Source organism: Budorcas taxicolor, chromosome 3 (assembly GCF_023091745.1).
Source record: "Budorcas taxicolor isolate Tak-1 chromosome 3, Takin1.1, whole genome shotgun sequence".
NCBI classification, from domain to species: domain Eukaryota; kingdom Metazoa; phylum Chordata; class Mammalia; order Artiodactyla; family Bovidae; genus Budorcas; species Budorcas taxicolor.
The window spans coordinates 67,141,060-67,167,566 of NC_068912.1; the positions used below are offsets into that span (position 1 = coordinate 67,141,060).

General features: G+C 39.3%; 1 protein-coding gene across 1 annotated transcript in view; it reads right to left on the reverse strand.

Moving 5' to 3' along the window:
* Positions 1 to 24,428, reverse strand: part of AK5 (adenylate kinase 5) — a 270,567-nt gene extending 246,139 nt beyond the window's left edge. The window contains exons 1-5 of the mRNA XM_052637682.1: positions 24,369 to 24,428; positions 19,107 to 19,293; positions 12,159 to 12,326; positions 8,077 to 8,246; positions 7,862 to 7,975 (exon numbers count right to left, since the gene is read on the reverse strand). Coding sequence (XP_052493642.1) covers positions 7,862 to 7,975; positions 8,077 to 8,246; positions 12,159 to 12,326; positions 19,107 to 19,293; positions 24,369 to 24,428 — 699 coding nt within the window. The remainder of the gene's footprint in view (positions 1 to 7,861; positions 7,976 to 8,076; positions 8,247 to 12,158; positions 12,327 to 19,106; positions 19,294 to 24,368) is intronic.
* Positions 24,429 to 26,507: the final 2,079 nt, after the last annotated feature.

Genomic DNA, 26,507 nt, shown 5'->3' on the forward strand with positions numbered 1-26,507 from the left:
CCTGGCTTATTTAACTTATATGCAGAATACATCATACGAAATGCTGGGCTGGATGAAGCACAAGCTGGAATCAAGATTGCAGGGAGAAATATCAGTAACCTCAGACATGCAGATGACACCACCCTATGGCAGAAAGTGAAGAAGAACTAAAGAGCCTCTTGATGAAAGTGAAAGAGGAGAGTTTAGAAGCTGGTTTAAGATTAGTTGTTTGTCAGTTGCTTCATTTGTTATTATTTTCTCCCATGCCGAAAGCTGTCTTTTCACCTCGCTTATAGTTTCCTTTGTTGTGTAGAAGCTTTTAATTTTAATTAGATCGCATTTGTTTACTTTTGCTTTTACTTCCAGTATTCTGGGAGGTGGGTCATAGAGGATCCTGCTGTGATTTATGTCGAGAGTGTTTTGCCTATGTTCTCCTCTAGGAGAGTTTTATAGTTTCTGGTCTTACATTTAGATCTTTAATCCATTTTGAGTTTATTTTTGTGTATGGTGTTAGAAAGTGTTCTAGTTTCATTCTTTTACGAGTGGTTGACCAGTTTTCCCACCACCACTTGTTAAAGAGATTGTCTTTAATCCATTGTATATTCTTGAATCCTTTGTCGAAGATAAGGTGTCCATAGGTGCGTGGATTTATCTCTGGGCTTTCTATTTTGTTCCATTGATCTATATTTCTGTCTTTGTGCCAATACCATACTGTCCTGATGACTGTGGCTTTGTAGTAGAGCCTGAAGTCAGGCAGGTTGATTCCTCCAGTTCCATTTTTCTTTCTCAAGATTGCTTTGGCTATTCGAGGTTTTTTGTATTTCCATACAAATTGTGAAATTATTTGTTCTAGCTCTGGGTAGTATACTCATTTTCATATTGATTCTTCTGATCCATGAACATGGTATATTTCTCCATCTATTAGTGTCCTCTTTGATTTCTTTCACCAGTGTTTTATAGTTTTCTATATATAGGCCTTTAGTTTCTTTAGGTAGATATATTCCTAAGTATTTTATTCTTTTCGTTGCAATGGTGAATGGAATTGTTTCCCAATTCCAGAAAAATAAACGACCCAATGAAAAAATGGGCCAAAGAACTAAATAGACATTTTTCCAAAGAAGACATACAGATGGCTAACAAACACATGAAAAGATATTCAACATCACTCATTATCAGAGAAATGCAAATCAAAACCACAATGAAGTACCATTTCACACCGGTCAGAATGGCTGCAATCCAAAAGTCTACAAACAATAAATGCTGGAAAGGGTGTGGAGAAAAGGGGACCCTCTTACACTGTTGGTGGGAATGCAAACTAGTACAGCCACTATGGAGAACAGTGTGGAGATTCCTTAAAAAATTGCAAATAGAACTGCCTTAGGACCCAGCAATCCCACTGCTGGGCATACACACCGAGGAAACCAGAATTGAAAGAGACACATGTACCCCAATGTTCATCACAGCACTGTTTATAATAGCCAGGACATGGAAACAACCTAGATGTCCATCAGCAGATGAATGGATAAGAAAGCTGTGGTACATATACACAATGGAGTCTTACTCAGCCATTAAAAAGAATACATTTGAATCAGTTCTAATGAGGTGGATGAAACTGGAGACTGTTATACAGAGTGAAGTAAGCCAGAAAGAAAAACACCAATACAGTATACTAACACATATATATGGAATTTAGAAAGATGGTAACAATAACCCTGTATGCGAGACAGCAAAAGAGACACAGATGTATAGAACAGTCTTTTGGATTCTGAGGGAGAGGGAGAGGGTGGGATGATTTGGGAGAATGGCACTGAAACATGTATAATATCATATAAGAAATGAATTGCCAGTTTAGGTTCGATGCAGGATACAGGATGCTTGGGGCTGGTGCACTGGGATGACCCAGAGAGATGGTATGGGGAAGGAGGTGGGAGGGGGCTTCAGGATTGGGAACACGTTTACACCCGTGGCAGATTAATGTTGATATATGGCAAAACCAATACAGTATTGTAAAGTAAAATAAAGTAAAAAAAAAAAAAAAGCTGGTTTAAAACTTGCCATTCAAAAAATGAAGATCATGGCATCTGGTCCTATCTTTTCATGGCAAATAGATGGGGAGACAATGGAAACAGTGAGAGACTTTATTTTCTTGGGTTCCAGAATCACTGCAGATGGTGACTGTAGCCATGAAATTAAAAGACACTTGCTCCTTGGAAGAAAAGCTATGAGAAAGCATATTAAAAGCATATTAAAAAACAGAGACAATACTTTGCCAACAAAGGTCTGTCTAGTCAAAGCTATGGTTTTTCCAGTAGTCATGTATGGATGTGAGAGTTGGACCATAAAAAAACTGAGTGCCAAAGAATTGATGCTTTTGAATCGTGGTATTAGAGAAGGCAACAGAGAGTTGTCTGAGATTCCCTTGGACAATAAGGAGATCAAACCAGTCAATCCTAAAGGAAATCAATCTGAATATTCATTGGAAGGACTGATGCTGAAGCTCCAATACTTTGACCACCTAATGTAAAGAATTGACTGATTGGAAAAGAGTCTGATTCTGGGAAATATTGCAGGCAGTAGGAGAAGGGGATGACAGAGGATGAGATGGTCGGATGGCCTCACCGACTCGATGGACATGAGGTTGAGCAAGCTCCAGGAGTTGGTGATGGACAGGGAAGCCTGGTGTGTTGCAGTCCATGGGGTCACAAAGAGTTGGACACGACTGAGTGACTGAACTTACTGAAGAAAGTACTGACCAATTTGCAAGCAGAAAAAGAGAAAAGAAAGCATCCAGTAATTTAAGACCTCACAAGATTGAAAAAGGCAACTGCTTCTATATCAGTAGACAACAGAAGACATGGTTATTGTTGCTAAAGTACTCCCAATAACAACGACCTCCTTCCAAAAATAGGGACCCATCCCTGAGGCAAAACAGAGACTGAGGATGTTACCTTCCTTCCCAAGCCTGTTGCTGTATATGGCCTCAAGTAACTGCCATCAAAATGAGAAAACAAACAAAGCAACTTAATATCTACATCCAGAATAAAACTTTGAATGTAGCTATAGGTACATGGAACTACCTACAAGCAAAAAAGGGCAGAAACCTATCAAATTTTGGAGAAAATGGTTTTTACCAAAGCAACTATCAGCCTAGTCAAAAGAAGTTGTGTAATTTTCACACTTAAAATAGCTCCTAAAGAGGGCATAGTCTCCAATAAATTATTTTGATGTGACCAGGCAGAAAACAGACAGTTTCTCAGAGGGCCAGGGGCCTCAGAAGAGAACAGGCAAAGAGTTACTCCCTGAGAGAGAACACAGACTTACTGATGGGACAGCCCAAGAAATAACTCCACCCTCAAGGCAAGGACCCTTAGCAATCCCTGCCTCAAAGGATTTATTTACTGTGGTTCAGGGACTACCGTTTACATTGTCCAAACCCCCTTTCCTGACTAGGAGCCTTTATTTCACTTCTTCTGGTCTTGCTCTCCCACTGTTTATTACTGGCAGGGAGGTTAGATAATTTGATGTTTACAGGTGACCATGATGATGAGTCCAATCTGGATGGAATGGAGAGAACTTAATATCAAGTAGATTCTTGACTTTTGGACTAGATGATGGGGATCTGGGCTATTTTCTTTGGGGAGTGAGTGAGTACATTCTGTGTGGGAAGAAGGGAGCATGCAGACATTTGGATGGTTGGAAGCGCAAACTTGAAAAGAAGCTGATAATCAGTTCTTAAACCCTTCCACAGTCATAGAACTGGACTACATTTCCTGGCCTGCCTTGCAATTACAACACACCTAAATTCTCAACAACATCATGTGAACAGAAGTGATGGATACAACTTCCCAAATCTGGCTCTTCAGAGCTTTACGTTCCCTTCTCCTTACATGCCAGCTGGAACCCATATGTGATGGCAACCCTGCTTTGACCATACAGATGATGACATGTCCTAGGAGGTGGCAGAACAACAACTTAGAGCAAACCTAAATGATCCCAAAGAGAAAAGCTGTTCAGCCAATCTGGACTGTTTTCATTGACATTATTCTCTATAAGAAAAAAACCAAAATACACTTCTTTGATCACTTAAGTGTTAGGTCTTTTTGTTACAATGGTCTTACCATCACTAGAATATATAGTTGATGTCAGAAATCCATCTCTTCTTATGCTATGGACTTGTGAGGAAGTCTTAGGGGAAACCACTTGCATGTGTGTTTATTTATGCTCACATGTGCAGTAAAAAAAAAAAAAAAAGCTAGTTAAAAATAAACTTTGAGGAGTATGATAAAATAAAAATATATATTTAGTGTTTGTCCCTGACTCCCAGCCCAGAGTTTCTAAAACACTTGGAATTTCCTGAGTAACAGCAGTGTCTTTTGTTGTTCATAATTTGCACCTTCTGACTACACTTTAGACTAGGCTAATGAGGTGACTCAGGGCGCAGCCCTAGATAGCATTAGGATGGTGGCTGGTTGGCAGAAAGACCTAACATGAGACGAGAAGGTGGAACTTTCAGCCCCACTCCCCAGTCTCTAGGAACAGGAAGGGATTTGAGACCGGCTTATAAAAACTCTCCAGCAATGACGTTTGGAGAGCTCTTGTCTTTGTGAACACACGCATGTGCCGGAAGAGCCATGCTCCCACAGCAAGGTCTCCACCACCAGCCCCATGCATTGCCTTACACATCTCTTCTGTTTGGCTCTTCCTGAGTTGTGTTCTTTGTAATAAACTGGTCAGTGTAAGTAAAGCGTTCTCCTTATTTCTGTGTCAGTCTAGTGAATTACCAAACTTGAAGAGGATGTTGTAGAAATCTCCAAATTTACACTTGGGTGGACAAAATTTAGGATTTTTGAATGATGTCTGAAGTGGCAGGAAGTCACGTGGGACTGAGCCTTAACCTGTAGGGCCTGCATTGACTCTGGGTATTTAGTGTCAGAGTTGAATTCAATTCTTGGATATCTAGTTGGTGTCAGAGGATTGGAGAATTGGTGTAGAAACTCGCCACACATTTGGTGTCAGAAGTGGTACCAGAAGAAAAACATCCCAGGAGATTAAGCCTACACAGAGAGTGGAGTGATAAGGGCTGCCTCTAACATTTGCTCTACCTAAACACTGCAGTTTTGCCTCTGTCTCTCTGAACTCCTATAGGTCAGCAATAGCAGCACCAACCTCAGGCACCACTGGACTGCCAGCAAGGGGCAAGAACCTGGTACAGTGCCAACCTAAGAAAGTGTTACATTGGACTTTTCTAGCCTCAGAAGTGTGGTTGAGTAATGCACTGCTTACTCTACAGATATCAGACCATATTATGGAACTTGGCAACACGTGTCCCCAAACTGATACTGTGACCTTTCACCCGCTGTTATGAATGGTCACCACTCATGCCCAGGCTACAGAAGACATAGCTGCTGGAGAGTCATGTATTTCTGCCCCTTCCCCAGCACCTGCCCTGCTGCAAGCAATACTAGGAAGAATTTCAGGATTCTGCCACATCACTTTAGGTTTCTGTGCCTGAACTAGGTGCAAGCTGGGGATAGCAGACATATGTTAAACTGAATGAGAAGCTGAAGTTTTGATTTACATTGGACTGAGCTTTTTTTTTTTAATTAAAATTTTTTTCTGCCTTTATTGGGATATAATTGTGGATAGCATTTTTTAACACCTGAAAATGAAACTATCTGTTATTATTTTGAAGTGAGCAAGAAAACTATAGGATCTGCCTGTTTAGGATCCTGTAGAGGATCCAAGGAAGAAGCGAGAGACACATAGCATATTTGAAAGGCAATAGACAAAGCAAATCATGTAGTTTTCTGCTTGCACTTGCCAAGTGCATTTTATTCAACGAGTAATGTAGACCAGGTTTGGGTGTGAACTCCTGCCTACTTGGCTATCATGCTTCCACCATAACCATGAATCAATGGAATGGCTGATGAGGTCCCTGTTTTCAACAGCAATATCATTTAATAGCAATAGCAACAGCAAAAACTTGATTTTTTATTAAAATTTTTCCCTCTTCAAGGCCAGAGCAATTAGAACTAAACCCTTATGCTCACTAAGCATCAGAGATTCTGGAGCGAGAAATATGATCAGGAGAGAAAAATATTCCAGCACAATACACATCCCCAAAACAGTTAATGTGAGTATTCAAAGGTAGGCTTCCCAGGGAGCTCAGTGGTAAAGATCCCACCTGCCAATGCAGGAGACGCAGGAGACACAGGTTGGGAAGATGCCCTGGAGAAAGGAATGGCAACCCACTCCAATATTCTTGCCTGAGAAATCCCATGGACAGAGGGGCATGGTGGGCTACAGTTCATAGAGTCACAAAGAGTCAGGCTGAGTAACTGAGCGTGCGCACACACACACACACACACACACACACACACACACACACATTCAAAGGCAGGTTTCACAAAGCTATCTTCTGGCCTTGAAACTGTCTAACTCCAGACTTCTTTTATATGAGACATAAATTGACAACTTATTTCACTCAGTCCTCTTTGATATAATATCTGTCATATATTGAAAGCTTCTCTAAATAAGCAAAAGATAAACAACTTTGTAGAAAAATAGGCAAAGGAAAGCAGGTATTCACACAAGGAAGAAGTATAAATGGTCAATAAGTATCTGAAAATATACTTAACCTCAGTAATAACTAAAGAAATATAAAAATAAAAATAAAATACTGTTTTTACTTATCAGGGTGGCAAAATTTTTAAATATAAATTATATCTGGTTGGAAAGGGTCTTGGGAAATATACTGTTATTCAACATCAATGGGACTATAACTTGGAAAAGTCTTTTGGGGGGACAGTTGGGAAATAGCTATGAAAATTAAAACTGCATTTGTATATGAGCAGGACACATATCAATGCTTGGGTGTGTAAAAGTGCAATGTATAGAAAATGGCTTGGAAGGATACATAATAAGCTTAATGCTATTTCTATTTCTCAGGAGAGGACAGACAGTGGAATGGAAGAAGAGTATTAATGGAAATTCTCTTTTTACACCAAGACATAAAATTTGCTGTGTGTGTGTGTTAGTCAGTCGTGTCTGACTCTTTGAGACCCCCATGGATTGTAGCCCACCAGGAACTACTGTCCATGGAATTCTCCAGGCAAAAATACTGGACTGGGTAGTCATTCCTTTCTCCAGGGGGGTCTTCTTGACCCAGGGATCAAACCCAGGTCTCCTGCATTGCATTCTTTGCCATCTAAGCCACCAGGGAAGCCCTAATATTTATTATTTTTGTAGTTAAGATTTTTGAATGAAAAATTAGTCACACTAGCTTTTCAAAATTAAATAGTTAAATATATAAGGAAACAAAATATTTTAATTGATTTATTTCCCTTTAAAATAGGTTGTTGAGTATTGAGCAGGCATAGTCTGCTCAAATTTAAGTAAGTTTTGGAAAACTGAAACATAAACCATACCTTGTTATAGGTAGGTAGGGTGATATTTTACATCCCTGGGCAGTACTGATCATGACTTGCTTTTTTAAAAAATAAATTAATTAACTTATTTGGCCGCACCAGGTCTTAGTTGCAGCACATGGGATCCTTGATCTTGGTTGCCACATGCAGGATCTATTTAGTTACAGCATGTGGGATCCAGTTCCCTGACCAGAGATCGAAACCAGTCAGCCTGCATTGAGAATGTGGAGTCTATTATTAGTTATCTTTTCTTTTTGGCAGAGCCTGTCTTCAATTTTTAAGCACTTGTGCCAAAGAAATGACCTCTGCTAACCCAAATTTATGTACTTGTTCATTTTCAGGCCAAATTCATGCCAAATAACAGCAAGTCTTTCAAGAAATGTATATATTTTTAATATCAAAGATTTAAGCACACACAAAAAACAGTCATTTAAAATATAAGGAGACAGTCTTACTTGGTCCTCAAAAGATAGAGCCTGAGCGACGTCTCTTGGAAATCCATCGATAACAATGCCCACTTCATCAGGCATTTGCATCAATTTTTGTTTTATCTCTGTAATTGTTGTTTCCTTTTTTTTTTTTTAAGAAAAAAGATGAAAAACCACAGTTAAACTTACACTGACAACTCGTAGAAGAATCTTTGCAGGACAGAAGCAAATTATAACAGTACCTGTGGGGCCAGTTCTCCAGTTGTAATTATTTTGGCAATAAGACTCCATTTCCTATTGCTGCTGGTACTGTGGATCTTCTTCCTTAATAGCTCTCCTACTGAAATATACTGAAATCCATAACGTTCTGCGATTTTCAAACTCTGAGTACCCTTTCCACTTCCTGGACCACCTGTCATTTAAAAGAAGCAAAACTGTGACTTTCCGATACAATAAGAAATCCCCTTTTATACAGCTATTGTCTTTATCTTGAGATGACGAGTCTAGACCAGCAACCAGTGTGGAAACTATTCTACTTGTTTGTGACATTCTCAGAGCCACCTCTGAATGCAGAGAACGTGTGGATTTTGCTAAGGAAAGGGTAGAACTGTCATGATCAACTTATTAAATGAAAGAGACCTTTTTTCCTTCACCAATTTTAGTAAACAACTAATTTTAAAAGTTGAATAATACACCTGAAACTGCTTCCATTTTTTTCTGTGTAAGCCCTAATACTTTTATCCTCTGTAATAAAAAAAAAATTCTGTGAGATACAAAAGACAATGATCAAAATGACAGAAATGTATTACACAACAATGGAATTCAAGCGCAGTGAAATGTAAAAATTAGTTTTAACCAAAAGCACAGCAATATTGACATGGCTTCCTTAAATTTTTCTTTGAACTGTCCAAGCATCTCTTTGCCTTGTCGCCTTTAAATTCAAAAGAAGTTTGATGCAATAAATATGAAGAGTGAAAAAAAAATATGAAGAGTGAATGGAAGAGATCTTTAAGGTAGAACAACTTCATAGAACTCATGATAATTTTGATTTTGTGACACATTAGCATGAAATAATCAATATTTTGCAACACAGATCAATACCAATAATTGGGAACTGCCATTTATTTTTTTTTAAACATAAGCACCTAAATAATTATAAAATATATACCTCAAATTTTATTTCCAAATATTATATTATCTTGGTTGATTTATATTTTTAGACAACCTAGATTAATTGGAATCTAAAGTCTGGGTAAATTTTGAAATAATGCACATAACAATCATCCCACTCTGATTTGTTATTTGTTGGCAATTATACAAATAAAATATTTTCAAATACTTAATCATAAATTATTGAGTGTAGACAGAATATTTTTAAAATATGCAATGAACTATTTTTGGTAATATTCACTGAAATATAATTACAATTTGTTAAACCATATTGAAAATAAAAAGTCAATAGAAAAGTGAGTTGATGGTCTCTATACTAATTCCATTTACCAATTTTTTGGGGGGTAGAAATCATTCTACATATCATTATTTTGTACATAAAAAAAAATTCTTGTTGCAACTAATAAGCAAAAAAAAAAAGGTATTTGTTTCACTTTGTTTTGGATTTTGTAGGAGAATTCTGAGTGAGTCAACTTGGTTGGCCAGGGCTTATTTTCTTTAAAAAATGTTTAATATCCAGAAGTCTTAGATCAGCTGGTATAGTGAGATCCTTTTTGGGATTGAGATCTTCGTAAAACTGGCTTTTGTCTTTTCATTGCCTCATTAAACTTAGAAATTTATTGACATTTTTGACATTCTCTTGCTAAGAAGCTCTAAATACAGTCCTACTAGACTTATCATTAAACTACCATTAATACTATATTAAATTCATTACTGCCAAATGAAAAGCAAGCTTTGGTCTCAAATATTAATAGCTGCTTTTGGCCTATTAAATCATGGCTTGAAGAAAAATAAATACATGACCAACGCTGTCAACAAAGTCAAACTAATTTGATCCCTGAAGAATGAAAGTTATCTTTCATAAACTACATTTCACACCTTTCTAAATCTTATGATCTCATAAGTCATCAAATTAAGACACCACAAATTTCACTGAATTAAAAAAAATTCAAACACGCTAAGAAAGTTATGGCACCTTCAAGAAAAAATAGCTTTTTGTCAACTAATGGAGGCAACAGTAGACAACAAAAAATATGATTAGCATAATTGACAGAGAATAGCATTAATATATTGGATGAATTTGACTACTGAAGCATCATAACAAATTAATCTTATTTTCTTCTCCCTGAAACCAGAGTAAGTTTAATTTGCTCAATTTATTTAATTCCACTACTTTAAATATTAGGATCCCTCTTATTCTTACATTTTACAATTATGCTAACATAAGAGAAATTCATTAACATCTGTGCCAAGAAGGCTAGCTTAAAAAATTTTTTTTTGTATTGCCAGAAGGGAAATTTTGCTTATTTAGATGTGGGGATCTGTACTCCTCCACTCTTTGTCAGGATGGAACTAATAAAAATTTGTAAGGTTCAGGTACAATTATTTTATAATTCCTCAAAAGTCATAAAATCGTCCCAATTTTCTCAGACAACCTAAGGTTCAATTCTTTTCTTCTCTTATCTCAGTCCTCTAAAAGTTATTTTTGCTCACTGGTTCTGTTTCATTCTTATAACACATAAAATGTTATAACACATTGTGTAAGTCTAAAACCAAAATCACACCCTTGGGAAACTAGCTGATTTTATTCAGTAAAAAAGAACTGTGAAGTGGATGGGATTTGAGCATTTGTGTCTTCTCCACAGATCTTAGTTTACGGAAATTTTAAAATAATTTTCATATAAAATTCACAGTGTACAAAAAATTCATATACATGTGCTATTTTTACAACAGCAACTTGTACTACACCCTTTTCATGAACAAGCTTTCATTTGTTTATCTTGATAATAATCACCAATACTGTACTAACAACAACAAGAAAAACAAAACAGAGAATATCTCATTATAAGATGGTGAAACAATTTCCAACAATTCTTTACCTCTGGCTTTATCTTTTAATAAGGCATTTCCTTGTCTTCTCGGTAAGAACTCCAAAATTTTAAGCACATACACAAAAATTCCAGTTTCAAGAATAGATAGAGATTTATGGCATAATAGTTAGTGGCTGCCATAAACCATGAGAATATTTTGACATTTTAGAAAATTGATTTCTGTACTCTCACACTACAATTATTATAACAATCCAGGGCTAAATATATTTGCAACTTTATTTTCATTAGACTTATAGACGTACAAATGTCCCTCCTGCTAGTCTGGTCAACTTGAACTCTTTTTCTTATGTTTATTGGCATGTTTTTTTCCCAGTTGCCATCATCATTAGATCTTTTGGGAACAGTATTTCTTTGCTTGGGGGCTGTATACATGTGGCCTTTGGCTAACAATTGCTGGCTAGAATATAGCTTTGAATATCTCACACTAGATTTTTGCTTTTGGTTATCTTTGCAAAAGATAAGTCAAATTGGAAGTGAGACAATGATTACAAATGTTTCATATTCACAGGTCTCTCATAATTCTACAGCTTTTGAGGAAGCTAGAATTGCAAGGGTGGTCAAAAATGCATGTTGTAAAATTACTTCAGACATTTTCAATATCTATTCCTTGTGAAATGGCATCAGACTGATACTTTCATATTCAACATAAGATTCACCATGGCGATTAAAAAAATTAACTATTATCCTTGTTATATTCATTAATACTCAGATATTACTTGCTGTGTAAAACATTGTTCTATTAGATTTGCTTGTCTAATAATATCAAACTTAGATTTCATTGTAGGTGCCAGTATGTCATAAGGAAGATTCATTTATATGAATCTTTACCAACATATTATTATTATTTATTTTTTTCTCAAAAGTTAATAGTAAAAATTCAGTTTGTTGAGTTAAAGGAAAAAAAACCACATCAATGTTTAGAACACTTCTAATGGATGCAGTTACCTACGTTAAAAATTAAGCAGATAAAAACCACAAGACAATAAATCTTGAAGAGGTCACTTGTTTTCAGTGACCAGGAATTTCTACGACATTGTAATGAGATTCTATAAAAGTACAATAGGCATTAAATATAACAATATATTTTATTGAAAATGATACTAAAAATATGTCCATCTACTGTCTCTCGAGTTTTTGTTTCTATTCTACTTATTATCCAGCTAAGTATTTGCAAATATGGTGCATAGTTGACATAATTTTTGGAACATAAACATACGAACAAAGAGAGCAATAGCATGAGAATTTTGCTTTCTGCCTCATACCTATGACAAGAATGATTTTTGGTCGAGGTCTAGTAGGATCAAAGACCTCATACTCCTCAATTAGCTCTGCAGTCTCAGAAAGGTCCGTGTCACTTTCTATGGAGAATTGATGAATTGGAGGGAGCCGATCATACCGCCGATAAGGAAAGTTTGAATTTTCAGGCATTACTGCAAAAGAGTAAGATAACTTTGAAACGGAAAAAAAAAAAAAAGCACAATAAAACATTTTATGCACTTAACCAATTAGTTGAAGACATACGGATAGCTAACAAACACATGAAAAGATGCTCAACATCACTCATTATTAGAGAAATGCAAATCAAAACCACAATGAGGTACCACTTCACACCAGTCAGAATGGCTGCGATCCAAAAATCTGCAAGCAATAAATGCTGGAGAGGGTGTGGAGAAAAGGGAACCCTCCTACACTGTTGGTGGGAATGCAAACTAGTACAGCTGCTATGGAGAACAGTGTGGAGATTCCTTAAAAAATTGCAAATAGAACTACCTTATGACCCAGCAATCCCACTGCTGGGCATACACACCGAGGAAACCAGAATTGAAAGAGACACATGTACCCCAATGTTCATCGCAGCACTGTTTATAATAGCCAGGACATGGAAACAACCTAGATGTCCATCAGCAGATGAATGGATAAGAAAGCTGTGGTACATATACACAATGGAGTATTACTCAGCCGTTAAAAAGAATTCATTTGAATCAGTTCTGATGAGATGGATGAAACTGGAGCTGATTATACAGAGTGAAGTAAGCCAGAAAGAAAAACACCAATACAGTATACTAACACATATATATGGAATTTAGAAAGATGGCAATGACGACCCTGTATGCAAGACAGGAAAAAAGACACAGCTGTGTATAACGGACTTTTGGACTCAGAGGGAGAGGGAGAGGGTGGGATGATTTGGGAGAATGGCATTCTAACATGTATACTATCATGTAAGAATTGAATCGCCAGTCTATGTCTGACGCAGGATACAGCATGCTTGGGGCTGGTGCATGGGGATGACCCACAGAGATGTTATGGGGAGGGAGGTGGGAGGGGGGTTCATGTTTGGGAACGCATGTAAGAATTAAAGATTTTAGAATTAAAAAAATAAAAAACTAATAAAAAAATAAAATAAAATGTTGCAAAAAAAAAAAGAAAGAAATTTTAAAATTAAATGATTCTGATTGTTTTCAACTGAGAGTAGATTACTGTCCCCTTAAGCAGTCAGCAAACTCTTCCTTAAAGGGTCAGATAGTCTCCACCTGGGGCTTTGAGGGTCATAGAGTCTCATACTACAATTATTAATAGTTAGGAAAACAGTCTTAGATAATAAGTAAACAAGTGGATGTGCTTGTGTTCCAATTAAACTTTGTTTATAAAAACAAGCAGGAAGCCAGACTTGGCCCTCGGTTCGTAGGCTGCCAACCTCGGCCCTAGTGGAACATTAAGTTCGCCTAGTCTTGCTTGGTAGTTCATGTATATCTTGTTCTCCGAAAACGGTGCTCGCTAGAGTAGTGTACTGCATACCTTCACAACTTTCACAACCATATGCAGCTGCCCATGGAGATAATGCTATCATATAATGTTTCATTTATCCATAAATATAGATATGCAGTCACTATGATTCAGGTACTATGGTGTCATTCCGTGGAACAGCTTGGTGGCATAATGCAGAAAACCTTAAGGTATTGTTACAAGGCAGAGAGTAGCAAACATTTTCTACATTTGGAACATCTTTCATTGTCATTTAACTTTACTTTCCCAATATTTATTATCTTTAATCTCCTTGATTAAAAAATGTGACTATGAAGATTTAAATTTATATCTACAATAGTGACAAATATTTGCTATTTATTGTTAGACATGTTAGTGTGTTGAGGATGGTTCAGTAGAAAAATAAAATAAGATGTAATCCTATCCTCACAGAGCTTACAATATAGAGCTTACATGCTTATTTTTGGTAGCAGTATGTATACCATGTTTTTTAAGTGCTAAAATGAATATCTCTATGGTAAACACCATAGGAGTTCAATGAATGAGTAGATCCATCTGGGCTGGAGTGGTATAAAAGAACTTGCAAAGGAGGCAGGACTTGAACCTCGAAAGACTAGAACAGGTGATGAAATGTAGAAAGGATTTCTCAGTTGGGAGAAATAAAATACAAGACTCGAGTTGGAAATACAAATGACATATTCAAATAGACCAGAGGACAGAGCTGGCAAGCCCAAGTCAGGCACATGGCCTCAACCAGCTGTTGATATTTGATTCATAGATCCTTCCTTCTTCATCATGGTCTGGTATTCAAGGAGGCAAAGAGAACTGTAACTACCCCAAAGGCAACAGCACAAAGGAGACGGAAGGTCGCCTGGCCTTCCATGAGAAATCTGGTTAAGGGCATCACTGGATTTTAGCATGGCATAATGCTCACATCACTCCAGGCAGAACTTTTCATTTTCTGTTCATACAATAAATGAGGTCATTGACTACTGACTCATGGGACTCACTTTATTTACAAGAAAAGAGTGAGGTTGTCTACAGATGACAGTGGGTATTCTTTAGAAAATTCTGGGAAGGGCTATGTCAGTAAAGGCACTAACAATATTATCCTGGTCTGCCTTGAAATTGAATTACTTCATCCAACACAGGGCACCACTTTAAGCATTATCCTTGACTATTTTCTTCCCTCACTCTTCACATCTGTCCCCATAGACTTACCTCTAAAACATATCTGTAACACAGTTGTTTTTTTTTTTTTTTTTTCTGTGTCTCCACTAACACAACTATTTCCCAAACTACCATCATTTACCCAGATGACTGCAACAGACCCCTACTGGTTGCTTGCTTTCACACTTGGCCGAAAGTCCATTGCTTGAAATACTCTTTCCTTACTGAGCCCATGGCTAACTGCTTCTTGTCACTCACATTTCAGTTTAAATGTCACCTCCTATAAGAGGACTTTACTGACATTTTAATCTGGGGCAGCCGCTCAGTTAGTTTCAAGGACATCGCCCCTTATAATAATGGTCTTTACAGCACATACCTCTTCACCATCTGAGAGGCCTCTAATTCATTTGTTGTTTGTCCTCTCCCATTAGAAAAAGTTCCATGATAGCAGCAACTTAGCACGCACATGGAGAAAAGCCAGAAGATGGGTAGGTAGTGTGTGGTCACAATGTGGAGGACTTTAATCACCAGGATAATGGTTTCAGCTTCAATCTGGTAGAAACCCAGTGGAGGATTTTTGGGGGTAGAGGAATGACATAATGAAATATGTTTTCCAGGAAAATAAATCTGGTGGTGGTTAGAATGGATTTGAGTAGGGAAAAACTAGGAGCAGGAAGAGTACAGCTAGAAGGCTGTTAAAGTGATTCACACAAGAGAAGTGAGGGCTTAGGTAAGAGGGGAATAGGGGATATGGAAATGAGTGCTGGATATGAGGGACATGATTTGGATAAGGACATGACTTGGATTCGGATATGGGCTTCCCAGATGGCGCTAGTGGTAAAGAACCTGCCTGTTAATGCAGGAGACATGAGTTCAGTCCCTGGGTCGGGAAGACCTCCTAGAGGAGATCTTCTGCCATACTCTTCCGGAGGAGGGTATGGCAATTCACTCTAATATTCTTGCCTGGAGAATCCCATGGACAGAGGAGCTGGTGGGCTACAGTCCAAAGGGTCGCATAGGTTGGACATGACTGAAGCGACTTAGCGCACACGCATACATGAGAGATCAGTGAAGGTGCCTGTTCAAAAACAACTGCCAGGTGAAAAGCCTAAAAGATAGGAACGCACTGCATTTCATACTGTATCTTCCTGCCCTCTCTTTAATGTTCCAGAAATACTGGGCTTCTCTCCTTCTTGTCTTTATCCAGGCCTCTCCTATGTCAGGTATTTCTGTTCCCTGTTCCCTAGTACACTCTCAATCTCCTCCATCCTTTTCTATCTGACACCTACTCAGCTTTCTGTCTCTTATATTAGCATATCAGGTCTTCCAGGAAGACCACCTTGAATCTAGCCAAGGATGGATCCACCTGCCTTGTTAATATCAGCATATGGTATTTCCTATAGCAGTCACTGCGCTTCTAGTTACATATTTAATGCTTGGCTTCATCCTACACTGTAAGTTCCGTGAGGGCATGTGCCATGTTTGTTCTTTCTTGGAGGCTACACAACCTCAGTCTTAAAAGCGTATCTGACACATAGCAGTACTCAATACATGGTTATTTTACAGCTCAACTGACTTATTGACTGACTCCATGGAAATAAGTAAAGGAGGGTCGTTTTGAAGCAAATATGATATGTTTAGTTTTTGACATGTTCAGTAAAGATGACAATGAGATATTCCAAAAGAAAAGTTCTATGGACATTTGGCGCTATGGGACTAAAACTCTTAATTTATGAGTAATCATTTGTTCAGTTGTACATACACTGCAAAAAAATGGATGCTCATCTCACATTTATAGTATAACATTTTAAAGAACTGTCAGCTAATAATTTATTCTTGTTTTATATTTTTACTTAGAAAAGTAAGTTGCTTAAAAATTATTAAAATGTTTTATTTCACAGAATAATTTTTCATGATAATTATATATTAGCATAGCTCTGTCAATATTTCAGCAAAAATGTACAAATCACTTTTTATTTCTAGAAATAATGACAACACTTTAAGTTACAGGGAAGTTAGCAATACTGTTTATTTTTTAACAATGTATTCTATAAATCACAGTTAAAAACCTACAGAGCACAAACTTGTATAGCATTTCATAAAATAAAATTTTATTATTTCAGGATTCATCAGTTTGGGAACTATTTTCTGCCTTTTAGGCTATGTTCCAGATATCAGACAGTGTGATATAACATTCTTGTTTCCATAGTATGTGAAAGCTTTTATTTGATGATTAAGTAAAAGATTTCTAAGTGGGAATTCTGGTAAAGTGTCAACAGGTATGGAAAGTCTAAAATTCACAAGCAATTTCAATTTTAATGAAACTTACACCTACATTTTCCATTCCTATTGTAGCTCATTCTGCTAATTGAGGGTTCCAAAATGGTCATCAGTGGGTCCAGTGCAGCCCCATAGATGTGCTTTGTTCATCTTGATGTTTTCCCCAAATTTGTGCTTGACTGCCTTTAGACAATGACTGTTCCCTCTAGTGTTGTTCTCCAGTTTCACCATATCCCCACCATTGTCTACTATATACTTGGCCTGCCTGGCTTCTATATATAATGAAGACAAGTAATCGTATAAAATAGAAGCATTCAAATTTCATTTTGCTACAAAGTTCTAGTTTATACAACCAGTCTGAGAGCAGCTTTTCAATTAGGTGAATGTCACATCCTCTTAGACTTACATTTGAAAGCATAAACATATCTTAGACTAAATCCAGTAATACTTAAGGTTTGTAGTGCTTACAGATTTAAAAAGAAATTCCCCATATTTGTCACTTGATTTAACAAGGGCAGAGGGCATGTATATAACATTGAGCCAGATACAAATATATTATGACATTCTGGGAAGGAAATTAGCCCTTTGGGGAAGGTGTATGAACCCTTCAAGCTCACAGAACTATCACTGTGTTCCCTTAAGCAGTAATTTCCTAAGTGGTCTGCCACCGTGATAACTGCCTACAGGTGCTCTTTTGAACATTGAAGCCTAAATGACCTAGAGGAGCTCCTGCATGGACAGAGAAGTCTTCTCCTCTCCGGAGATATTTCTGAGACAATAGCATTTCTGCTTTTTCTCCTTGCTTGTGTTTCTTAAAAATTAATACACTATGACTCCTCCCCATGTTCAAATAAAATTTAAGGGTGTCAAGGTAAGATGTTGCTGTTGTTTAGTTGTTGTGTCTGACTCTTTGCAACCCTATGGACTATGGCCCACCAGGCTCTCCTGTCCATGGAATTTTCCAGGCAAGAATACTGGAGTGGGTTGCCATTTTCTTCTCCAGGGAATCTTTTCAACTCAGGGATTTAACCCAGTGTCTCCTGCATTGGCAGGTGGGTTCTTTACCACTAAGCCACCAGGGGAGCCCCAATGGTAAGATAAAACAAACTAAAATGTATTTCTCCTTGTATTTATTGCAAATAGAATTGTCTCTGTTTCAAATTCCATCTGCATAATTAAAACTTATCTAGGTACAATTTTTAAGAATGGTTTAAATTTTGAAAATAGAATGATTTGGCCCACTGGAAAAGAATTAATTGGCTTCTTCTGATTGGAACTGATTCCACTTTGCAAATACTATTATATTTCTCAATTTTATCTGGAGCCTAAAAGGCTGCTTGGCTGATGTTGAACTAATTTTGATAAACACAAATTTTGGAAAGCTAGGATACCATGAATCTCCTCTAGTGAACTCCAGTTCTTAGCTCCAAATTATTCCTAAAATTGTTAAACAAGTTTATGCATCCCATTTCTTTCATAGCACCCAAATGCCTAATCTCATGCTTTGCATTCAGTACCTGTTAAATAAATCCTTCTTGAGTTAACTAGTATAAACTTTACATGCATTTATGCAGATACATTAAAATGAATTTGGAAACACAGCAACAAGTTAAATCTCTTCTTAGCTAATAAAAATGTTATAGTTATTAATAACTATCAATTTTGTCTGTCATCTACTTATTTATTTGGAAAAGTCTTATTGCAATTTTAAGAAAAATTCAGTTTGTTAATGTAATTCATTTTACAAAATAATGAAGTCAGTAAAAAATTTCATTAAGCTTTTAGTGAAGTACTGGACAACAGTATGTAATTCTGTTTGTCTTATCATAGAGGGGATTAGAATTAGTAGCAGAGAGAAATTAGTCCTGTTTCAGGACCAAATATCCTTTCAAGCATTTGAAAACCTATTAAATTAAATCACTGCCTACAGTTTATACGTTATGTTTTAAAGAATATTGCTATAAATATAAACTATTATTCTACATATACATTACCATTTCTTAGGAAGGATCTCCGTGACTGTCCTCCATTGAGTGGAGGTAAAGTCTTCTTCTCCTGGCTTACAAATGTATCCCATTTCACCTTGTCACATCCCCCTAATTCCTTTACTTTCTGTAAACAACTTTCCAAGTACTCTACTGGGTCTTCAGGCTTCGAACACATCAGTCCATTCAAAAGGCTCTGAAATATAACAACAAAATACGTCCACATAAAGTATGTTTTTAAACCACCTTTGTCAAAATAGTGTATATCCCATCTTTAAATTCTGGGTTGTTTGGATTCTTTGCATTTTTTAAATAACAATTTGAGTTGAAATTATGCTCTTACTAAGTAATTAAAACAACCCCTTAAATTCTTGACCAGTTAGTTTTCAGCTCAGCATTCTCTGTCCTTTAAACAATTAAGGCAAAAAACAAAACAAAAACAATGAGGGCAACTGCATTGTTTAAAATGGATGAACTCTATCAATATGAGATTAAGTACAGTGTGTAAAAATGCCCCAGTCAAGACTGATTTCATTCCTACCCATCCTTAAAGTCTCCAAGCCTCAGTTGCAGAGGGTGATTTATGGAATGAAACACCTGGAACACAGTAAATAATAAACGTTTATGGTTTTAATCACCATCATAATCATCATCAGAAAGTCCCCACTGAGCCCTTGGGTTGGCTTGCAGACCCCTTCTTTGGTGTTCATTGTACCCAGAAAAACCTCTTACCTGTCATTCATACTAAAACCATCAGTTTATGTTTTGGTCTTCTCTTCTAACCTATAAAGTCTTCAACAATACAGTATGGGTCTTATTTATTTCTCACTATCCAGCCTCTGACACTTTTCCTTGCACATGGCAGGTACATCCTGGACTGTTCTCTAACCAGAAAAAAAATACACTCAAAATATAAAGACTGACTCCAAAAAATCTATTTGATATAAAATAAATCACTACAATGTGTATATTTCAATATGTAATTGAAATTATAGAAGAAAGCCTGGTGTCTGATATGTCACAAGTATTAATTTATATAAATGCTACAAATTTGGAAATGCTCATTCCTGGGAACTGAACTGATGTGAAAGTTTTCTTTTGGAGTATTTTATGGAAAGCATTGAGGATTATTATCACTGTTATTAATAAACAAAACATACACTTTTTGAAAGGCTAATAGCTTTTCTAAATACAGCACTTTATTTTCAAATTATTCTTGTGTGAGTTGCTCAAAATGGTAGGCAGTCTCTACCAGGTACATTAATCCTCTGAAACCCTAAGTAATATGGGTTAGAATGTTCAATCTGAGGGGTTCAACTGCAGAGGGAGTGGAAAAAATGAACCTGGGCATACATACATACACACACACACACACACACACACACACACACACACATTGCGTTTAACTCCTCACATTCCTCCTACATTAACGTAGCTAACTCCGTGACAGGGCTTACTCTACATCTTACTGTATATCTGTGTGCTTTAGCTTACTTAATGCACTTTCAGTCCTATTTGGCATTGTTATCCTCATTCATAGACTAGGAACTCAGGGTTCAGAGATGTTAGTGAATTGACCTAGGTTACTCAGCTAGAAACTCGTAGGCCTAGGATTCCAACTCAATGGTTTTGATTTCCTATATTCCTCTCTCTACATCTTGTAAAAACATATATGGGATAAAAAGAAAGTGCCAGAAAATCTGTGCCCCATAGGTAATCCAACTGCAATTTGAGTCATTCAAGATTGAAAGTGAAAGTGAAGTGAAAGTCACTCAGTCATGTCCGACTCTTTGCGACCCCGTAGACTATACAGTCCATAGAATTCTCCAGGCCAGAATATTGGAGTGGGTAGCCTATCCCTTCTCCAGTGGATCTTCACAACCCAGGGATCAAACCCAGGTCTCCTGCATTGCCGGCGGATTCTTTACCAACTGAGATTAGACCTTTAATTTTTTTATCCCTCAGTTCAGTCGCTCAGTCGTGTCCAACTCTTTGCAACCCCATGGACTGCAACACACCAGGCCCCACTGTCCATCACCAACTCTTGGCCATTGAGTCAGTGATGCCATCCAACCATCTTATCCTCTGTCATCCCCTTCTGCTCCTGCCCTCAATCTTTCCCAGCATCAGGATCTTTCCCAATGAGTCAGTTCTTTGCATCAGGTGGCCAAGTTGGAGTTTCAGCTTCAGCATCAGTCCTTCCAATGAATATTCAGGACTGATTTCCTTTAGGATTGACTGGTTTGATCTCCTTGTGGTCCAAGGGACTCTCAAGAGTCTCCTTCAACACCACAGTTCAAAAGCATCAATTCTTTGGCACTCAGCTTTCTTTATAGTCTAACTCACATCCATACAGGACTACAGGAAAAACCATAGCCTTGACTAGATGGAACTTTATCAGCAAAGTAATGTCTCTGCTTTTTAATATGCTGTCTAGGTTGGTCATAGCTTTTCTTCCAAGGAGCAAGCGTCTTTTAATTTCATGGCTGCAGTCACTATCTGCAGTGATTCTGGAGCCCAAAAAGATAAAATCTGTCACTGTTTCCATTGTTTCCTCATCTATCAGCCACAAAGTGATGGGACTGGATGCCATGATCCTAGTTTTCTGAATGTTGAGTTTTAAGCCAACATTGAGTTTTTATCCCTTTTATTGCCCTAAAATGAGTGAACATACTCAATGAAGAATTTTTTGCTGGAAAATATATGTTTCCACCCTTTCTAACCGAATCTGACTCCAAAAGGGGTACAGATATCAGAAGCGAGAATGAGGTCCACTCCTTCATAGATAATTTAAATCTTTTCTTCTAATAGTCACCATCAGGGATCCAAAACAACAAGCAGATATTGTTTTACTCAGTCTATTTGAGTTACCGCTTTGAGAACTTGAGTAATCTATTTTGACTTTCCCCAGTATTCAAATGGATTGCCAAATCTCTGCTCTAAGGCACAACGACACAAGATCAATATACATACCATAAAGTTAACTAGAGTTAAGTTTTCATGACAGAATTAGGGAAAAGTGATTTTTGCCTTAAACATTTAATCTAGAAATGGAAACACATCCCAAACTTGAACCTATCCTTTTAGTTCATGTGACGTCTCATGTCAAAAAGAAATCTGAAATGTCAGTAAGATACAGATTGTTGCTTGACAATATTTAGATTCAATAATCATTCTCTTGGTCTACAATGGTGTCTAGTATCTGCAACTGTGTCCAATGTTTTGGGTTTGATAGATATTTAATTGAAACTTTATATACCTAGAAACTTTATATAGGTACCCATATTGCATTTTTGAGGGATAAAATCCAGTTTGGAAACTTAAAGCATTTGGTTTTGCTATCTACATTCATCACATGGAGAGCTGCCAAGTTTTACTTTTCTCTTGTGCTACGAGCAGCACAGATTCTTCTTACAGGAAGGAGCCTTTGGAGGTCATCAGCAGTCTCCTTCCATCTTCGTGTTGCCTGGGATTGCATTTAAGCACTCTATAATTCTGTATTTCACCTAAGCAAGTTGACTTCCTTTTCTGGGTGTGTACTATTTTGTAACCTCCCATTCATATGCAGAAAAGCCAAGGAAAAGCATAGCACCTGAACAAAAGCATCTGCCATTGCTTATTTGCATAAACAGTGTAGATATTCATGTACAAACGATCAAAATTCTCTGCAGTTACCAAGGAGAAAAACAGTACCCACATTTATAAAGAAAATAGGAGTACTATTTAAGTGGCACTTTGCAATCAGGTGACCCTCCTGCAGATGCCTTCTAATTACTCTTTTAGGAATGACACTGATGTCAGTAGTAGTATTTATGGACAAAACCCTTCAGCTCTTCATCTCCATGTTTACTTTTTGAAGATAGAAACAAAGAAAATTCTTAAGAATCCTACAAACCCTCAAGACCTGTCCTTATGCAACATCTCCTGATTATTTTCAAATATTAGTGACACATTTGCTAGACTTGAGTTTCACGCACCAGGCTTGTGCTTAGTGGGTGATTTACCTGGATATCTTGTTTTCAGATAGACCTGAAATCGGTGGTTTAAGAGGTGAGTTAAAAAGGAAGATCTGTAATTATGGAGGTCCATTTAAAGACAATTTGGGAAAACAGAGGCAAAATTATTTTTCCAAGTGGTGTTATAAAATTCCTTTTAGCAGAACAACCCCCCTCAAATAGGAGAAAGAGCAATGCACGACTTCTAGTTTACCAATTAGTCTTTAGTTTATCATCTTTCAGAAATGGGGAACCTGGTTTCAGGACTTGCTCTGTGAAGCCTGGCTTGCTTCCATTTTTTTCCCTTAACCTAAGTAAAAACACAGGATTAAGGAATGTTTTAAAATTCAAACACAGAGAGAAGGAAAGGAAGCAAAACAACTCGGGAGGTTGGCTGTCATTTAGAACTAACCAAGGTTCTAGTTCATCCTCCAGCTTCCTCTCCCGCATTCTCAAAGTGTCCCCCATCCCCCGGGGGCCCTGGTGCAGATGCTGTGATGCGGTGGGAAGAAGACAGAGCAACAGGAGTCACGCCCGCCTCGCTACTCCCTCTAGGACTGGCTTTCTCTAGGTGGGTTGGTTAAGGCGGGCGAAAGCTATGGGCTGGGGAGGTGAGGAAGGAGAACCATCTATCTCTTCCAAGACGACAGGAAAACGTGCTCTGCAGTTCATTCACCGAAAGCGCAGAGCAGCGCTGGGTGACTGCCACCCGGGAGGTAGCGCTGCCTTTGATGGGTTCGGATTTGTTTTTTTGCATCTTCATCCCTCTCCTCCAAGCTATCCCTTGTCCGGGCCCCTTTCATCCTCACTTCCGAGTCAACCCTGGGGTCCCGACCCTCGGCGCGCGGAGGGACTGAGACTCTGGACCCCTCGGTTCAGAGTCCTTGCTCGCTGCTAGGCGCCAGGGTACCCACCTGACCTGATCCTCGCCCCCGGAGTGCGCGGCCGGCCGCTGCCAGCAGCCCACCCTGGGAGTCCACATCGGAGGGATGCGCGGGGGGCAGCCTGCTTTCAGAACCAGTTTGAAGACTGAAACTTGATTTTCGAGATGGTTTCTGAGCCCAGCCACCCGACAAGAGCCGAGCCATCCAAGGACCCAGCAATCCGCCAGAAAGGCAGCTACCCCCGGGCAAGCGGGCGAGCAAGCTTCTGCAAGCGCCCTCACTTGCGTGCCTCTCGTCTTCAAGGTGGGACGGGGCGCGGCTTCCTCACCGAGAACCTCGGGGATGCCCTGCCCACATCTCCCCGTCCGTCTCTGCCAGACCTAGCCCCCTACCTCGAAAAGCTGAGGGATTTCTCTCCGGGCCAGATACTCCTTGGCTTCGTTGGTGTTCATGGCTGCTTCGCGCGTGCCTTGGGGCGCAGACGGGAGGCTCCGGGGCTGCGGCGACCTGGGCCGGGGCCGGCGGTGTCAGTGCCGAGCACCGTGCAGCCCTCGCTTTCACGCGCAAACACTCACACGCTCGGCTCTGCCAGCTCAGGCCGGGCTCCCCTCCGCCTCTCCGCGGCGACTGTGGTCTCAGCGCTCCCGCCGCCTGCGCCTCTGTGCTGGTCCCCGCGCCCGAGCTGCGGGCTCGGCGCCGCGGCTTCCCAGGTTCCGGGCTGCGCGGCCGCCAGGAGAGAGGCGGAGAGAGCGGAGGAGGGAGGACCGCGCGGCGGACGCCAGGCAGCAGCCCGCCCGCCTCTCCGGCTCCACACGCGGTGCTTTGCACCTCCTGAGCCCGGTCTGCGGCGGCGGCAGCGGCCAGTTACGCTGCGCGGGCGGTGCGGGGTGCGAGGGTGGGTACGGGTGCGCGCGGGGGGCTCGCAGTCACACCCCTCCGTGTCACACTGCCACCCCGGCACCGTGCTTCCCTGCGTGCCGCCCCCGGGGACGCGGCCACCTGGGATCAGGTGGCCAAAGGAGCAGAGTCCCGGTCTGTAGGAACCTGCGACCCTTTCCCTTCTACACACACACACACACACACACACACACACACACACACGAGTTACTCCTGAATGCCCAAGAAACTCCCAGGAAGAAACCTAATTGCCACAGCATTTATGCTTTATTTCTAAAGTTACCGATCCTTCATAGGGAGCTGGGAGTGAGGAGTTCAAGGGAACTGGTGGTGTGGACGCCATCCTCCTTATGATATTCCTACCCTTCAGGAAAGTTTCACCAGCTAGTCTCCAGTTTTTCCCTGTTAGTGTTACGAATCCTTACAGTGAGGCTGAAATTCTCCTTAACAGAAGGATTAGTAAGTAATCAACTAGTAATTACGTCTGTAGAGAGGAATGAGAAGGTGGAGAGGTGGGTGGTGGTGGAGAGTCGGAGATTACTTCAATTGGAAACGTGCTTAGTAGGTGGATGGGCGCCACCGTTAATCTGATGGGAGGAATGTGTTGGTTGGTGAACCATGGGCCACTGGAGCACCCTGGGGTGGGTATGGGTGGATGTGATGAAACAGCGTTTACTGGTCAAGTATCTTCTGTTACAAACCATTGTCAAGGTGCACCATCCTCCTCCCATCTCCCATGAGGACTCATTCCCCCGATTACAACGTCATTTCATTGCCTACTTGGAAGATGGTCCCTGTCACCCTGGGAACATGACCTCTAGCTCTGTGCAAGGCCTGACACATGGGAGGGCTTGTCGGAGGAAAGAAGGCTCTGATAGTAATTGCCATCTAGGGTTGGGCCAGGGAGAGAGAGGACACCGCAACTGCTTCCAGAAATGTTGTCTGAATGTCCATTTCAAGTTCATCTCTGCAGATCTTTTCTTGGTTCTATTTCTGGTTACAGTAAAAACTGCTTCTCATGCCTTCACTATAGTGGCAGTTTTGTTTTATCCCATGGAGGGAGCTCAAGAATTACTTGAGTTTTATAAAGTAAACGAAGTTTTCTGAGGACTTGTGAAACCATGTCTTATGGTAGCCTTAAATGAGGCGGGTGTTCCATAGAAATTGGTTTCTGCCCTCAGAATATGCCACATCATTTGTAGCTTACATTATGAGCAGGCACAGCTGAGACGAAGCACCTAAGACTGAAGAGGCCACTTTCTGCAGGACCTTTCAAGTCACGCTTTATGGGCAAGAATCTGGCAGAACACAGCTTACATCTACTCTCCTAGGAAGGAATGGATCCTGAATGGATATGTGATTCTAAATGCACTTTAGTGTAGTCAGGCAAGGATGACCACTTGCTGGTATAAAAAGAGTGAATAAGAAAGACTGCATTGTACTGAATATTAGCCTGAAAAACATAGTAACTGGAGAGAAATATAAGGAATTTCCAGGTAGCCTTATGCACTGACAATCAGGGCTTTTTAGTATGTTCCAAATGTATGATAAAAGCAAGATATTCACAATTTCTTTTGCAAAGGGAGTTGTAGCCTGTTAGGGAAGGGCTGTATGGGGGAACTATAATGCTTAAA